The 19,079-nt window shown below is 34.4% G+C and overlaps 1 protein-coding gene across 1 annotated transcript in view; it reads right to left on the bottom strand.

Moving 5' to 3' along the window:
- LPCAT (lysophosphatidylcholine acyltransferase) overlaps positions 1-19,079 on the bottom strand; it is a 117,953-nt gene that overhangs the window by 35,006 nt on the left and 63,868 nt on the right. Inside the window, exon 3 of the mRNA XM_089633580.1 lies at positions 6,007-6,215. Coding sequence (XP_089489706.1) covers positions 6,007-6,215 — 209 coding nt within the window. The remainder of the gene's footprint in view (positions 1-6,006; positions 6,216-19,079) is intronic.

Below are 19,079 nucleotides of genomic sequence, written 5' to 3'. Positions count from 1 at the left end.
GTTGTGTGGAATGACTTTTGACGTTTGGCGTCGAAGTATGTACCTTCGACCAATTTCGGGAATAGCAACGACGACCAACGAACGTACTTTCGACGGCGATTACGAGCGCCCTCGATTCAGGAATAGAGCCCCTGGTTTATTCCACTTCATCTATTTCCCCTCCCTACTTTCGTAAAGAGATGATATAGCCCTACTCCAGGCAGTTGGGAATCTTAAAAATATTATTGAAATCTTAAGTAAAGTCTGGTAGCTAGTTTCACTGTGAACGTATCCCGCAAATAAGTATTTTATTCGAATTATTGTTCATAATAAAATCCCACTAATAGAAACGCAAATCCAATTGTAAATTCCAAAATATCCAAAATAACAAAAGCATGTGCAATTGAATTTGCGAGGAACGATTAAATTTGTTAAGATTAAGGTGGCCGACGGGACTAAGCTTAGTAGTGATCTCGGTATCAGGTATTAGAAACCAAAACTAAACAACAACAAAAAAAATAAATTAAGAGGATTAACGCTTGTACGACTCCTACGTACATCAATTTCGCCACAATCTACCCTGATGATGGACACTCTACCCTGATGATGGACACTCTACCCTGATGATGGACACTCTACCCTGATGATGGACACTCTACCCTGATGATGGACACTCTACCCTGATGATGGACACTCTACCCTGATGATGGACACTCTACCCTGATGATGGACACTCTACCCTGATGATGGACACTCTACCCTGATGATGGACACTCTACCCTGATGATGGACACTCTAACGCTGTCCGAAACTTTGGCTAAAGAAGAAGGAAGCGCAACAGGTCATAAAAACCCAAAATTAATCACCAATTCTATATCCTTTTTTACTATCTGTGTTTAACATTGGCTATTTGAAAGGAGGCGAGCCCTCTTTAAAGAATTAACTCGTTAATTTATTATATCGCTAAATTCATGTGACCGTAAATAAATTTCTAGATAAGTACGTACCAAGATTAACCTATTTTAAACATAGCACTCTCTTTAGGGTGAATTGCCTAATACAAAAAAAACTGTTTTAAAGAAAAAAATTGTGATTTATAATAATTTGGGATAATTTTGCATTTATTTTAATGTTTCTTTTAATATTTTTATTTCTATTTTCTATAAAATATTTTTATAGAAAATATACATTAAGATATATATAAAAAAAAAATATATATATATATTTATATATTAATATATATTTTTTACTGTCAATTATACATTAAGACTATTCTTATATATGTACATATGGAAAAAAATATCATCAAAAAAACACAACAAAATATTCATACGCGTTACTAGTCACACCTAAAATGTGTAATTCCTCCAACAAAAACAGCATTTGCCCAGCGACAATTTTCCTATATTGCTCCCAAGATATTCAATTCACTCAATATAGATACCAGAAAATCGGAAACTGAACATCTTTATATAAAAAATATTCAGGCTATTGGTAAAGGGAAGGAACTATTGCAAATAATGTCTCGTGTCATTAAATTAAATTAACTGCTCTTTTATTCCATTATATTCATATGTTTTCTTCTTATTTTTATTTTTATATATTTTTTTCTCTCTCTTATTTATGTATATCCTAACATCTTAACATTGTAATCTAAAGAAATATGGCTACCATAATACTGGCATGTGCCTAGTATGGTGGCTGTAGAAAACAAAAAACTGCAATCATTTAAATTTTTATGAATAAAGAAACACAATTCTAATTTGGTTTCTATAATAATATGCATTTTTAAATTTTTGTTTTACCAAAACAATTTCCTTTTCCCTTATGTTTTATTATTGTTCTACAAAATATTATTTTGATATTCTTACATAACTCGTGTACGACTACAATAATGCGGGAATGAGCATAGTATGGTAGTTGAGAAAATCACCAAAATTGTAGAAAATAAATTTAAAAATAATAAAATCAATTAAGTTCACATTGGAAAGGTTGGTCACGATGTATCCGACTACAAAGATACTATTATTATAAATACGGCTTGTAGAAAGTAAATAGTTTGATCTGAGATCCGACCCAACCCGCTGCTTGCTTATTATTCCGAGAAATGGGAATAGAGAAAACCAGTTTTATTAGAATAAATATTTCACATGGATTACCGAATCCAAAAGATTATTGGCAGAATCATAATTATCGCTTTCTTCCTTCAATCCAATTACTTAGAACTTATGTAAAAAGTAGAAATAATTGTTTCTATCGAGTTTACAGTTAAATCAAGCGAAAATAGTATTACATATTACATTATTTATATTGTAAAGTGTAAGGTAGGAATGATGAGTTCTGTAAATGGTATTTGTTTTCGTGAACACCTAACCATGAGAAGCTCTGCTGAGGTGTTCATCGGAATGCGTATTACAACGTATTACCGACGTTATTTTATTAGATAAAAAATATTTAATATTACAAGAAAAACAAATTCTTAATATAATTTAATGTAAAAAATGGTGTTGGGTTATGAATGGTTTGTTTTTATTAAGTTCTGGAAAAATTGTGTTATACCTTTTGTTTTGATCCAGGCTGAAACTTTTTGTTTGATTTTATGTTTATGCATTTTCAGCACATTGTTTCAACGAGTATGTCATTGCGAAGTTTAATTAAATATTAATGATAAAATAATAATTGCAAATTTGGAGTGAGCGATTGTGGTCTCAATCAGTCAGGGAGATATGAACGAAATTATTGATCGGTGTGTAGTGTGTTTTTAACAAGCATCATTTATAAAAAAATAGGCACCCGTTTTTATACAGGTAATGGTAATGGGGTAATGCAATAAAAAGGTTATTAGTGGTTAGTAGAACATTCGCTTAAAAACATTCACACGAAAGAGATTGTAAGAGAACGTGCACGACACGTGATGCACATATGCACAAATAATCAGAAAAGCATACAAATCGTCTTACAGACAACGTTTACAAGAGCTGCAAAAACTTTAATAATATCATAACTTATTGGAAAAACTATAATTATACCGATTATTTTAATGGGGAACAAAAAAGAATAAATATTAATAAATAACAGTAGCAATCTTAAATATAGATTAGGCATGTGATATGTTTGTAAAAGATAAACAGAGAGTGAAAGTTATTTTAAAAGGGTAAATGATTAATAAACAATGAAGTCACCATTCAATTAGAAACTTTATGAGAAATATACATACTTGTCATAATGAAAAGATACACGCAACAAAAATAGGTACGGTGTGGGATATTTATGAATAACGTTGTACACAAAGGCTTCATAATCAGAAGTTTATTAGATAGATAGATAAGCTCTGCAATAACACTTATTGAGCTTTCGACATGAAATAATGAATTTGTTAAATAGCAGATATAAAATTGCACGGAAAATATAATATATTTTTAGTGAGTCGAAGATAACCTTTATGTATTATGCAAATTGATGGAAAATTTCATTAAAAAAACATAAATAAATCAACAGGCTATACACGAGTACAATGATAAACCCGTAAGTACGATTTCATAAAATTGTATCATGCGCTCGTTCATAACGGGTCAAATTACGAATCCATCATGACGATTATAATTGAGCTGTAAATCGATAGTAACCAACAAAATGTTTTTTATGTTTACCTTCGGTGCATAGAAGCATTCAGCAATTAGAGTATATTGCGAACGGCTGCCTTTCATTTTGGCCAATTTCGGAACTTTTACCGTAGCGCAAAAAAAGTTTACCAAATGAAATACTGTATTGATAAATTTAACCACAAGAAGTAACAAGTTATCTACTGGTGGACTAGCAAGGAAAGGGGGTGAAAGCATCACTTGCGGGATCCAAGCCGGTTATAGGAGTAGCAGCTTGCCACACCAAAATACATATTGAACGGTGGGTCAAATCCCGGCACTGGGAGAAATGGGAAAGGGCACCCGGAATGCCAGACCCAAGGCGAACCAGACAACTTCTTAATATGGACAGAAACTCACTGAGGGAACTGGTAGGACTACTAAAGGGACAATGCCATCTCAGGAGACACATGCAGTTGTTGGATGTGAAAAATACCAACTGATCCAGGAAATGTGAAGAGGATGAAGCAACTCTAATTCACCTTTGGTGCCAATGTCCCGCCCTGTTGGGAACAAGGCTCAGATACCTGGGAAGACATTTTGAAGAACCAAAAGACATAGCCACATATCCGATATAACCCTGGTAAACTTTATAAAAGAGACCGGATTACTGTGAAAGGAATGAGGTAAAATGGGAGACAGGATGCTCACGGTAACTTACGTCAACCGTCTCCTATAATAAAAAACAACTTATGTAGTTCTATTTACAGCACAGCTAATGCAGAGTGATTGGATAATATATTGAACTGGAGCACTCTAAAATCGCATAAGAAACTTTAATGGCCGGGCTCGGTTAGTGTGATCAAATTAAAACCTGAATCAAAGCAGTCCATATCAAAGGCAAAAAAATGCAACTGAACCGTAATAAAATACGATCTACGAACAGTTAGCGCACATCAGTGATTTAGTCGTCGAACGCATCATCCCAATCTATTACGTAAATAATACATTATAAACAATATGATAATTTTTATAAAATTACTTTTATGGGTGTAAAAATTAATGTCTGAACCGAAACTAGTTGGTATATACTTAATAAAGTGGTTTCCAAAAAAATAATTATATTCAAATTATAATTACAAATAACCACAAAGTGATTGATTGCTAGCTGTAAAAGTAAACAAAATATCTATTAAAAAAAGTATGCTATATAGATGGAGATTATTATTTTAGGGTGAAAAAAGGTGTCAATGATGTTTTTGACATGTAATGTAATAAATGTAATAATAACAAGTAATGAATAATGGCAAACAATATGTTGAATTTTAAATAAAAGATTCACAAAGGTAATAAAACCGACACAAACAATAATAAACCTATAAAGATAGGGATAAGGGATAGCGAGATCAACCAAGGTAATGAACGTTATGCTATGAGATCTTCACGGCCAAAGTACTTTTGGGGTATCATCTGTCACTCTCTCTCACATCTGCCTCGAGGTGTAGGTACATAGTTACAGTGTCCATCATCTGTCACTCTCTCTCACATCTGTCCTGATGATTGACACTGTAATGTTGTTCGAAATGTTGGCTACAGAAAGAGGTAGCGCAACACGGGATAGTACCCTAAAAATAAATCACTATAAAAGGTAATGAATTATTTAGAAAAGCAAAGAAAGCTACAATGAAATACATTAAGGATAACATTAAAACAAACTAACAGTATTATTGAAAGCAGAAACATAATATTGTAACATAAAAGCAAAACTAAATTGAATTGCAAATACAACATTTAAGACTTGAAAAAAGCGTCAGAATTTTTAAAAGTTTCGGTAAAAATCCTTTGCAATACAAATTGATTTGGTTTTTAACACTGATTGGTATTTAAGTACGCTATGCCTTCGTCATGCTGAGTGTTCGACAAAAGTTTATTGTTATATGGTAACCGGAAAAATCAGAACACTGATGAAAAAAACCAGGTTAGATTTTTACGCTAGTTATTTTTCATCAATGACTTTACATCGCTTTTCAAAAGTGTTATGATTTGTCATGGAACCATGATACAACGGAAGGATCGCGACTCCCAACTCCAATTTCCTTATTTGTCAAGCCTCCTCCACTCTTCGTGGTTCCTGCCATATTTGATCACTGCAACGACATCGGTGATCATCTTTTTCAAATAAAAGGTTATAAAATTTACCTAATACAAATGGTCGTTAGCGGGAGGGCAGATCTTAACAAATGCACTTTCGACAGAGAGCTACGTGAGACAAATAAGTTTAAGAACAGTAGGATGAAAGTATGAAGAGGCATGGAAAGCAAAAACTAAGCATTTAAAGAGATTTCTATTTTCTGATGATCTTTTCAAGTGGCAATCACAACAAAACAAACCAAACAGCCACAAAAGAGCAAGCAACAAGGCGGGCAGTTTTAGCAGACATTCGTACTTCCAAAGAAGGGCAGCGTGGCGGCCTCCGCCTTGCAGACGACGCTCGGCACGCGCGCAAAGCCGAGCACGAGCGCGTCGAAGAAGCTCGAGTGCGGGGCTACGCACAGCACAGCTGCCTCGGCCTGCGTGGTCTGCGTGCCCGTCGTGCGGATGCAGAACCCGCCCGTGTAGAAGATGGCGCGCATCAGGGCGCACACGGGCAGCTTCCTATCCTCAAGAGGAAATGGAAAGTTGGATTGGGATGATTTGCACAAATTCAAATGTAATTAATGTTTTTTGACATTTAAAAGGTCCCCGTACAAGATCGATTTCAGTTTCAGCTCGATAAAATTGTGATAAGCTGACAAGCATAACAACATGACAGTTGTGTTTTTGTGCTGATCAAAATTTGTTGACGCTGGCTGGACATTTGAATTTATGTGAAACACCCCAACTTAAGTCAGTTAAAGGCATGGATAATAGAAACATAGGGAGATATGGCAGGGGAGCGTGCTGACTGATGCCGAGACACGACAAATGTCGTTGGTGTGTAAGTAGAAACGAAGGCGAGGCGCCGCTGTGAGTAGACGTAGATAAGATTTGCAGTTGTATGGGTCACCGGGTGAACGACATCAGCTATACTTTTGTGCGCGTAGTTTCATAATAATAGTGGTTTATAGCCCGTCTCCTTGTTTCTATTATCTATTTTAAAAGCATACCGCTGATAGTTGACACGTTGATAATCGAAATTTGATAATTTTCACGTTGATAATCGACTAATTTACAATCAACATGTCGATAAACAATACGTTAATAATCGACAAGTTGACAATCAACACACCTATAATCGACACGTTGATAATCGACTAATTTACAATCAACACGTCGATTAACAATACGTTGACAATCAACACACCGATAATCGACACGTTTATAATCGACCAAGTAACAGAAACAGGGGATGCAAAGGCAATCTCAACCCCGGAATCATACCTAGAATTTGTGTCTAATTTATGTCAGTTTTGAAAAAAGTATTGGTGTCAGTTAAGCAGGGCGATCATACCTACTCGTACCTCGAAAGCGACGCGTTGATTACGTAATAATCGATAGTCAACATATTAATAATCGACAGATGTAACCAAAGAAGAGGAAATAGCGCTATTCTCAGCAGCAGAACAATGAACATTATGGTACTAACTACCATATGTAATCCTAATTGCCCAGAATACTTATGGAGGGGAATAATTATACCGAGTCCATGAACATCTTTAATTTATCACTAATACAAAAATACAAAAGATTGTTACTGAGGCAGTTTAGTTATGTATAATAATCATGTACTGTATTAATATATAATATTTGCTATGTAAAAGCCCCTAAAAGGGTGTTAATAAAGTAATAATAATAAATGTACATTGGTAGCTTTCACTGATGGGGAAGAGGAATGGACAGTTAGTTAAAGGAATCCCTCTGAGACCTCCGTTGTATCTCGACCCATCGCCATTAACACGTCGATAATAATCGACGTATGACGTAACAGAAGAGAGAGGCACCGAGCTCTCAAAATTATGATCGTACGTAGATTCTGTGATCTTAAAAATTATGATGTTACATTCCACAGACCTGAAATTACTTTCTCTTGAATAAACACTATAGATATTAGATCTACTAAAATCAAAAACACGATTGTTTGTACCATTTGTCATTTGATATTTATACAACTTTGCGTTCGATGTTATACAAGAATGGAGGGTAGGTGCGTAATGCAAATACTCGCATTCTGTTATGAAAATAAATAGTTTTAAAACATAAACAGCGAAGTCTTTCATAACCAATAACCAATAAGAATCTTTAATCTTTATGAACAATACGTATTTAGCGTTGAAATCTGTCCTCGTCGATTCTCTATTAACATGTTCATGTCAACCCCATAAAATCTGGACAGTAAAATATTCTCCTCTAACATAATGTAAAATGTAGTTATCTACTGGAATATTAAAAGATTACGTGGTATTTATGTTAGACTATCAATTCATAATGATTAATAAGCATAGATAAACACGGTACTTATTTGAGGTGATATGGTTTCGTTGCTTGTGTGGCACGTAGCGCCGTCTTGTTGAAAGTAAACGTTGTCCAGATCAATACCATCCAATTCCGGCCATAAAAAATCATTAATCATCTCTCGATAGCGCAATCCATTCACCGTAACTATTGCTCCAGCCTCATTTTCGAAAAAGTAAGGTCCAATGACTCCGCCGGACCATAAACCGCACCAAACAGTCACACGTTGAGGATAGAGAGGCTTTTCAACAATAACTCTTGGGTTTTCCGAGCCCCAGATGCGACAATTTTGCTTGTTGACGAAGCCACCGAGGTGGAAATGGGCCTCATCACTCAAGATGATTTACATTTGATTCACTCAAGTGAATTTTAATAATATCAATGCGTTGTTGAAGCGTGTATCGTTCCATTTTTATTAATGGCGTAGTTTCTACTTGTCAAATGTCAAAAAATGACAGCTTTAAAAGTAACATCTACCGAAATAGCGGGCTGTTCAAAATAACACCTCTTATTGGAAAACCCTGTATTTTAGGTACCTACTACACAGGGTTCATTTTACATTGAAGCCTCATTCACTCTTAGCTGCAAAATATTCCAAAGTTTACACTAGGTAGGTAGGTACCTATTGCATAAACGATACGTCTTTAAACAGGTACTTCTATTTGAATTTCACTTATGTCTTCGTGAATGAATTAATGAAAATCTTTAAAGTGGAAACTAACCCATTTCCCGACAAGAGACCGAGCCGAGATGAAACTCATCAGATAGACTCGCCGTCGATGACAATGCATTGTATCAACTTTCGGTGTCAATTCCGCATATATGCGCGGACATATATTATACACATTTCACTAAAATTGGATGACATTACAGCAGTTAATTTACGAAATAAATGTCGGTCCTACCCAATCGACATTTGACGCAGTTGTTAGCGCGGTTGACTCCAGTCACTGGGGAAGGTTCAATCCTGAATCAAACAATTTTAATTATTTGTTTTGTTTTTAAAACATTGCAAAATAAATGTATTACAGTAAAAAAAAATGTTAACGTACATCGTCTACTATTAGACAGAATCCGACATTGATTTCGGTGGTGTTGGTCACGATATAACTCCGTTTTAATGACCTCTAGAACTGGGATTTGTTTTGATTTTCAAAATTGGAACTGATTTTGGGAACGATTCAGACAAGCGATAAAGCAGGAAATTTTTTTTTATTAATTAATAATCCTATATGTGAAATGTGTAATTATTTTGTTTAAATTTTTAAAAGGTGTCGTTATTTTTCAAGTTTAAAAAACGTGTTCATTCTAAAAGTAAATTTCTGATGGTTTTTTTCAGAAAAGGAAATTGGCCTGAAATTTTATTTTATTTTTAAATAAATACTTTTAGTTTCACAAATTGTACAATTAAAATATTCCGTGATTTTCGGGGGTCTGCACTAGTTTTCTTATAAAAGTGGTTACACATTACAAAATCCCTGTCTTCTGAGAAACAGAACTAAATAGGTGATCGATATCCAACCTGTGCTCGTAAAGGGGGTTGCTTAGAATAAGACATAACCGACTAAAAAACTACCATTGATTTGCAGTAGCTAGACATTCAATTACTAAGGCTTCGCAGCTTATTCATACTTCCCAGGTTAGGTTAGGTTAGTGGCGTAAAGAGGTTTAGTAATACGTATTACCCATCGGTTGTAATTATTTATAAAACCTTTTTTTACATCGTGCGAGAACGAATGATTATTGAGATAAAACGAGCGTCAAACTTGTTGCGGAATCTTAATGACCTGAATAATGTACCTAACTAATTTTCGGCTAATTTTTGGTCACTGGCGTCGCCCCTCTGCAAACAGTCGCCTGAGCGTTTTTATAATTAAAGTAAATACACTAACAACAAGATTTTCATGTAAAACTAGTAGGAAGGTTTAAGAGATTTATTTTCATTTTGACGTGAACTTACACAAAATTTTTATATATCCGAAGAAAATGTTATATAAGGGTTTTCCAATAAGAGGTGTTATTTTATTTTAGAGGTGTTGTTGATGATCGGCCACCTTAAGTTCTTGTGTTAACTAAACTTTATAAGCCTTAATACACAAATCTGCATACAAAATACGGTGTAATGACGTTTGTGGAATGCCTTATTCCAAAGAACGACGAGGAATGGACAAACCTGGGTTTTATTCAACACTTTCGGCTACAACAGCAATATTCTCGGCTGTTCTTGAGCAACGTGCACGGGTTTTATTCTTCACATCACTAAGTTGTCCCAACAACTCGAATTTTTCCACCAATTTCTGTATTGCGGTCCAACAAGGTGCTTCACGACGACCCAAAAATGTTCGAGTTTTACGAACCGTCTATGCCAAATTTTCACCATGTGAATTTTAATAATTTCAATGCGTTGTTTAAGCGTGTATCGTTCCATTTTTATTAATGGCGTAGTTTTTACTTGTCAAATATCAAAAATGACAGCTTCAAAAGTAACATCTACCGAAATAGCAGGCTATTCAAAATAACACCTCTTATTGGAAAACCCTATAGCTAAATGAAGAATGAAATGGAGCTGAGGAAGGAGAAAGCAAAAAGGAAGGTTTGAAAGTACCAACCTATTTTGATCGGGTCTTTAAAAATAGCTCAAGTCGTAGCTATATCCAACAATTTTATTAATTAATTTTTTTTGTTTCACAGCACGAAAACAAAGCTGCCACAATGGCAACACTGTCTGTTGGCTAGAAAAAGACGCCGATATTAATATGCCACTATTTTTCGATAGTGTTTTTATTTGAACCTGAGTGGTTTAGCAGGTATTTTCAGACAAACATTTAACTTTACATCTATAAATACATTAAGCAATTAAAAAAAATTGTAAATCCTGAAGCAAGCCCAACAAAAAACGTAACATGTTACGCCACTGCTGTGCAGAGGTTGACCATGACTCCCATGAAGAAATCACCCATTATAACAGGTTTATTGCGAAGATATTTGATTAATGAAAGGATATAAAAAACAAATTTACAACGCAATTGTCTTACTGGCTTACATTCGCTCACGACATGCGAATAAAATCACTTTCATATAAGTTCTGTAAAATTCTCTCGTAAGTATCGCACTGCTACGAGGGAACACCCTCTTTTGTTTATATTATAAGAAATTTCTAACACGAAATATACTGAATCAGAGGCGTTATTATTTTTTCAGTGTGGGAGGGTAGGCATAAAGTCAACGTGTTTCCGGGCATGTAACTGACTGGGAGTGACTAGTGATATTCGAGTTTGAACGACTCATAATAATACTCGTATTATAATGTACGAACGTAAACCTCGAAATTAATCGAACTAAATGCTTTGTACATTAATATTGTATAAAATTACTTTTTTTATTTTTAAGAACTTGTGAACTTTTATAGCAATCGCCATATCAGAATGAAAATTAAAACCTTTATTTCTCTGATAGTCCGCAGATCCTAAATTCTGCAAAATATGCCTATTTGTAATATTAATTTGGACAAACTTGTATTTATTTAATTTAGGTAGTTACCCTTTTTAACCTTATCAATTTATTTAACAGACATAAGTGAACTGATTCACATCATGAGATATCTATGTAAATGAACCTTAATCGTTTAATTTAGTATGAAAATCTAAGAATTTAAGTTATTTAGTATATATACTTTAAAATCTAGTTTTTAAAGCATCTTTAAAATTTCACGTAAATGGCACTTTTTAGTGGGTATTAGTAATATTCTACCTCCCCAGTTGAAATGAATTTTAATTTCGTTCGCAGACCGCGCTCGTTTCTTGTAATATGAATCGGTCATGGATGTAGCATACGCTGTTTGGTCCTCATAACAGCAAAAAGAACATAGAATTACTGGAACAAATTACATACTTCCCGGAATTACATAAATTATTTGTACCGAACAACTACTGCCAGTGTGGACACCGCGACCTGCTTTTATTGTACATGGCAGAACGGACGTGCTGGCACAGCATAGCATGACAAGTATGGTGCTGCTAAATGACCTCTTCTCTAGGTCTCTTTGACATTTTCAAGATTGGCCTTGAGGGTTTCGAGAGTAATTTTAGGCATGAACTGTAAAATATATGTAATGCAACATATATTGATTTTTTTATATAATAAGATTACTAAATCTGTATTTACAAGAAAAAAAAACATTACAAGAAAAATTGAACGAATCATGAAAAAAATATTTACTCAAGAGTATCGATTCATATCGAAGAATCGAACATCGTACCTACTACCACTAGGATCACCCTTTAGTTCAGCCAGCAGTTCTAAAAATGATATTCCATTTCATTAATCCGCAATCTGGTGCCTCTTCCCACATAAAACACAGCCAGATGGTGGATTGAAAAAATATATACAAAGGTAGATATTGAAGCATCTACAAAAATATGCCTGTAATTTAATCAATAAGGCAGGGGTGTTTCAAACTCCAGCACATAAATGACCACCAAATTTACGATTAGCACCATATAAAGTTTGAATGATCCGCTTTAAACGGCGATTCTCGGCTCATTTCAGCTGTCGATAAAATCGTGATGGTGTTTGAGACAACCTAACCTAAGCGCGTTAAACTGAATACCCCGGGAAAGTAGGTAAGTTCGGTATTTAGCGCAATTAACCAAACGCACCGGAATTATTTAATTATATTAATTATGAATTTTAAATCACGCACCTTTATTTATTGCAAACAATGTCCGGTTTGGTAAACTTTTGCAATGAATCGATAAATAAAATAAATAATTGTATCAATAATATTAATCGTAATTCTATTTGAATTACGATTTTGTTTTCTTGCATGAATGAATAAATAAATGATTTTTGTAAAGTGAATACCGCACAATAAACCTAAATGCTCCCAACCATCTGGAGCCAGTGAGACTATGGCATCCCCAATTGAGGCATACCGTGAGACTGATGGTAGTGGGAAGGGAAGGAGATGGGGAAAAGGGTGGTGGGGAAGTACCTGGCTAATCAGATCTGGTCTTACACCAGGGCGATACTGGGAAAATCTTCCACTCGGGAACGTGCCGCAAATATAACTTATATTATTTTTTAATGATTTAACTGTGAAATAACACAAATCAATCAAATAAAATGTTCTTGCGCACGCCGGGATTTAAACCCGCGACCTTCAAATTGCTTTTCGAGAGCCTTACTCCTCGACCAAGTGGAAATTAGCCAACTTTCCGACATCCAATCGAGCTGAAACTCGGCAAATATAGATACTCGTTTTTGATGACAATGCGCATTCTATCAATGACATTCACGCAAACACACACTTTAGTCAGTCCCTTGGGAGGAAGGTTTAATCCTCAATCAAAAAAGAAAAAAAAACATTGTTTTTTACGTTTTTTTTAAATTAAATTTTGGAGCTCGGTTTCGAACTGCTGACATAAGATAACAGCTAATATAAGAGTACCTATTCGACGCACTAGGCATGAGGAACCTTTTCATTATCACTGTTAACAAACAAATTATGCCAACTCGCCAATTCCTCGCCTACATAGTTTAGCAAACGAATTGTATGCGAAATTATATCTAAATTTTTAACATAAATTCTAGGTTTAAAACAAACCTAAGCAATTTTCCTGTGGAAATATTATTTTAGACAATTAAAAAAAAAATTATCCAATATTCATGCACCAATAGCAACTATTGTCGGTTACTAACCCTCGTGTGCAAAATTGTAACCAATTCATGTAACAAATGTGAAAAGCCCATAGGATATAAAAAAAAATAAAACAACAATAATTGTTGAAAATATTTTTTTTCCTATTCCAACCTTTTGTAAGGAGCAAGTCTGGATATAACTCTTTCAGTGACTGATTATCATTTTCCAGTTTTTTTCTCAAAATACAACATAATCACGTAAAGTTACGGCTGTCTTTGAGGCTTTACAATCGTCTCGGACCTAAATACAAAGGACATACAAAGGGATTACAAAGGACCATTGAAGATCGGCCAAAATAAATGTCGAGGGCAAAGAGATGAATTAAAAGCTACGGTTTCTTTGTCCCCTTCATAGATGATCTAAGCTTACTGAAAAGTATAAAGGTAAGAATACGTATCTACGTACATTGGTAGTCGATGACGCATACACTTTTGTAAAGGGGGGATTGAATTTAAATGCGCACAAATTATTTTTGTTACAGAAGAGAGGGGTCTGAAAGGAAACACAGGCACAATATACGAATAGAATAATAATAATGAAAGGGATTTCAAGACAAACAAAATGTTTATTCATTGATTCGTATAATACCCAGTACCCAAGTTAATCATTAAAACAATTTCACAGCAATAATATAAAATTTTGATGGTTTTCAAAGTAATTTTATGCTTTTTTAGCGGATTTCACACGGTAAGTAATTAGAGCCTAACCTCAATAATTAAAAAAAATCTTTATGTGTAGTGATTTTTTTTTATTGATAAAGTAATGTTTATAAGATAAGGTTTTATGCATAGCATAAAGGATAACAAATAATTATAAGCCATAATTAGTCGCCTGAAATATCTGGCCGTGGCTCAGTGGTCCAGAGCGTCTGACCGGACATCAGAAGGTGCGGGTTCAATTCCCGTTGGCGGCATTTATTTTTACTCGGGAGATATTTTCAATTTTTATTGATATTTCAGGCGATTAATTATAGCTTATAATTATTTGTTATCCTTTATGCTATGCATAAAACCTTGTCTTATAAAAATTGGTTTATTATTAAAAATAATAATATTTGACAAGTCAAAATATTTCACCAACAAATGTAGATATAATATGTCTCGACGCCATCTAGTGGGAAATTTAGCACTAACAAAGCCTTTCCTACAAAAATAAATATGGTTGTTTACAGGTGAAAAAAATATAATAAGCAGTAATTGTTGATTGAGGTACATATTGTATTATTTGGCAGGTTGGAAATAAGCCGACAAAGCTCAGTGGTTCAGAGCATCTGACCGGACATCAGAAGGTACGGGTTCAATTCCCGTTGGCGGCATTTATTTTTAATCGGGAGATATTTTCAATTTGTGTTGATATTTCAGGCGACTAATTATTGTTTATAATTATTTGTTATGTATAATGCTTTATTATCAAGTGCAAGAATCCAGTAAAATCTTATGGTAATGTTCTTCTATAGGGAAGGGATGGGGTAGGAAAAGGAAATAAAATACGTTGGACGTAAACAGATTAAGCTGGTGGTAATATAAGGAGTCCGTCAGGAGGTGACGTTTTAACGGTCACCCGTTTCAGATGGTAGGTCTATGCAAACCCTGATTCAGGGAGGTGGGTAGGGATTTCAAGGATTATTTCATTAGCTGAGCCCATACAACAAACATTGACTACAAGATAGTAAGGAGAATCGATATTTATTTCTAAAGGGTATAGTAGAAGTGTATTATATGTCTTTTGCGAAGCGCTTTGTTGGGAGGCCAGTGTAAACGCGCGCGATATTTGAAGATGTGATCGAATTCGTGAAGGTCAAATATACTTCGAATAGACGCATTTTGCAGAAGCAGAAGGTCACATCGGCTAGTCAAGAATTGGTAACAGCGACGAGTAGTAACACAAAGGCAAGTGCAGACTACTTGCCTGGTTCAAAATGTCAAATTATCTTTGTCTATGCGATACACACTTTCATTTATAGCCCGAGAAGTAACCCGTCAATCGTCTGGATAAATTCACAACTATGTATGAAAAATATATTCATACCATCAAATTCTATTGTTGCCACAGACATAGGAATTAATAGACGAGAAGATAATGGCGAGGGGTAAAATCAACTGTTGAAGAACGAAGGGGGTTAAGCTGACTGTGATTCGTCAATAAATCAATCTGACAGTAAATAGGCATCTCGCATTATAATATCACCATTTAGTTCTTAAAAGTAAAATCTGCTTTTGAATGAATATACATTTTTACATGGGAGCGCAAATTACTCGCCACGTTATGAACTAATTTGCGAAGTCCAAATTCGGCAAAGTAAATTTCTTCTGTTTGCAGAGTCGTAGTTAGTTTCAGAGTATTTAGTTAAGACACTTTTACAAATGTTTCATAATTTACTTACCCCAGTAAACAACGATGAGCACACTTGAGAATCTCTACATTGTGATGTGATAGTATATGTTTCTAAAACTGATCCATATAATACGGTGTGAATAAGCTTAAAATAAAGTAAAATAATGCTTACTTATGGAATGTAATACGACAATTGGGTTTATTCTCTTTTTCACATCTATTTTTACAAGTTTTCATATCACAAGTCAACATTTTGCCGTGTTATTTCGTAAAATGAACCGATGATGCCTCGACCATAGTTCGCACAAGAATGATGACGTCACGTTTTCAAATTTCACTTGAGGCCATACGCGAGCCCAGCCGGCTCCAATGGAACCGGTATGGGGAGTGGGGATAATACGCTTTTAATCACTTAGGGCAGGTCTACTAATATTCATATGTCTATGATTGTTGCTGTATCCGCTCGCACGGGATGATTAATATTTTTTTATATCGAAGGTAAAAATGCAAGCTTTGTAGTGGGAAACTGGATGTTAAAAATTACTGATGGAAATTAGAGGATATTGAAATGTATGTTAACAATATATGGTATATGTAGACATATTTTTATTTATAAAATACGTGGAATTTAATTGACATTTACACGACATTCATACATTGAATCACTATACTAGGCAACTGTCTGTTTCATGGTGACCAATACGTTATAGTTATTTTCTATAAAGTGAAAACAATATAATGTAAGATTTTGGGCCTTACTAATAAACGTGTTTCCACGACCGATAACCAACCCTTAATGTAGAGTTATCGTTGTTTCTCAGCTGCACAATATCTAAAACACGCCCATTAGTAAAGGGGTAAAAACAAACATTATGAATTGATGTAGTTTTGAATTAACGATTTAATTTCTTCATAAAAAACGCCTCTGTTCAATATATTATCTAGTAAATAAAATTAAAATTAAAAAATGTATTTGTCCCCCCTTTTAGGATTCATTGCTCAAAAACTGATAATTTATTTATAAACTAAGTGTAATACAAGCATTTATAAAGAGAATGAGTGAATGTGATAATTAGATAAGTAATAATAAATTATTATAAGCAATAATTAGTCGCCTGTAATATCAATACAAATTGAAAATATCTCCCGAGTAAAAATAAATGCCGCCGACGGGAATTGAACCCGCTGATGTCCGGTCAGACGCTCTGGACCACTGAGCCACGTCGCTTATTTCCAACCCGCCAAATAATTCAATATGTACTAGTGGTAGTGACGGCCGGCGTGGTCTAGTGGTATACGCTTTTGACTACAGATCCGAAGGTCGCGGGTTCGAACCCGGCGTGCGCAAATAAATTTTATTTGATTAATTTGTGTTATTTCACAATTAATTCATTTAAAATAATATATAGTATATTTGCGGCACGTTCCAGAGTGGAAGATACTCTCAGTATCGCCCTGGTGTAAGACCACCATTCAGAATTGAAACGTTGCTTGAAATGGCTTTAGCCGTGTTTGGTGACCAGATCTGAATAGCCAGGTACTTCCCCACCTTCCTCTTCCCCATCTCCCTCCCCTCCCCAATACCCTCAGCCTCACAACATACCCCAATTGGGGATGCCATAGTCTCACTGGCTCCAGACGGGAGCAGTTGGGACTCTTGTGCGGTATTACTGTAAAAAAAAAAAAAAAAAAAGTACTTCAATCAACAATTACTATTAATCATAAAGTAATCATGCTGGAAAGAGATAAATGCAATAAATATATTAAAACAAAAAACAATTATAATGAAATATACAAAAATGAGATCAAAACGGAGCATTAGCATTTTTGTATTTATATGTTTTTCCTATTCACATTTGCTGAGTTTTCTACTTGCATTACGAAAATGGTATGTTTTTTATAAATTCATAAATTCTTGACGCAACTTTCTAATAATGGTCCCTACCACGGAAATAATAATAAAATTACAAAATGATAAACTTAAACCGCATTGTGCTTGACGTAATAATTAGTTTCATATTAATAAATAGAAAACTATGTGAATATTGACTCAATAAAGGCTACTCTAGGAAACTCCCATTTTAGGATAGTCAATTTGACAATATTAAAATACAGGTATAGCTGACAAATTTCGCAAAATTCTTAGAAGTAGGTAAACCACAATTAAAAGCAAAATTTGCGTTAAATTCATCAATCTCTAATGTACTAGTATTGTATGTTATCCTTGATGCGAATACACAAAAGAAGAGTATAATTAAATAAATAACTGTAGAAGTCATTCTGCGGAAAAACTGTTGAAAACAGTCAAATTTTTTCTAACGGTGAGTTTTGGCATCACGAAATTAGGACATCTTAAATTTTAATCATTTTCAATAAATGAATTTTTCATAAAAGCTCCAAGCTTTGAAATATCCATTCAGCTGTCAAAAAATAAGACAACAACAGCACTGTCTGTTACATGATGTAAAAGGTAGGTAATAATTTTTTGATCACTAGGAATAAATTTATTTATAAGAGCTAGGTACCTAAATCAATACTATGATATTATCTCGAAATCTAATTTGATTCTATAGTGATAAAAATGTTTTCACGCCCATAAGTCATTTAATAAGTGTGATTAAGTTATAACATTTACAAGCCCACATCTTCACTGTTTGAACATGAAAATGGGCCGAAATTTCGACATCGAAAGTGACAATAACCGTGGAATGTTTAGTTTTATTACCCCGCGTACTTTCTTTTTAATAAACTAATAAACATTGGTCATACACCGTTAAAGGGGAAATCTTAGGCCCATGCACAGACATAGGAATTAATAGACGAGAAGATAATGGCGAGGGGTAAAATCAACTGTTGAAGAACGAAGGGAGTGAAGCTGACTGTGATTCGTCAATAAATCAATCTGACAGTAAATAGGCATCTCGCATTATAATATCACCATTTACTTCTTAAAAGTAAAATCTGCTTTTGAATGAATAGACATTTTAACATGG

Source organism: Hesperophylax consimilis, chromosome 7, assembly GCF_061612785.1.
Source record: "Hesperophylax consimilis isolate HC1 chromosome 7, BYU_Hcon_1.0, whole genome shotgun sequence".
NCBI lineage: Eukaryota > Metazoa > Arthropoda > Insecta > Trichoptera > Limnephilidae > Hesperophylax > Hesperophylax consimilis.
Note: the sequence above shows the minus strand (reverse complement) of the source record. Positions and strands in the feature narration are given on the sequence as shown.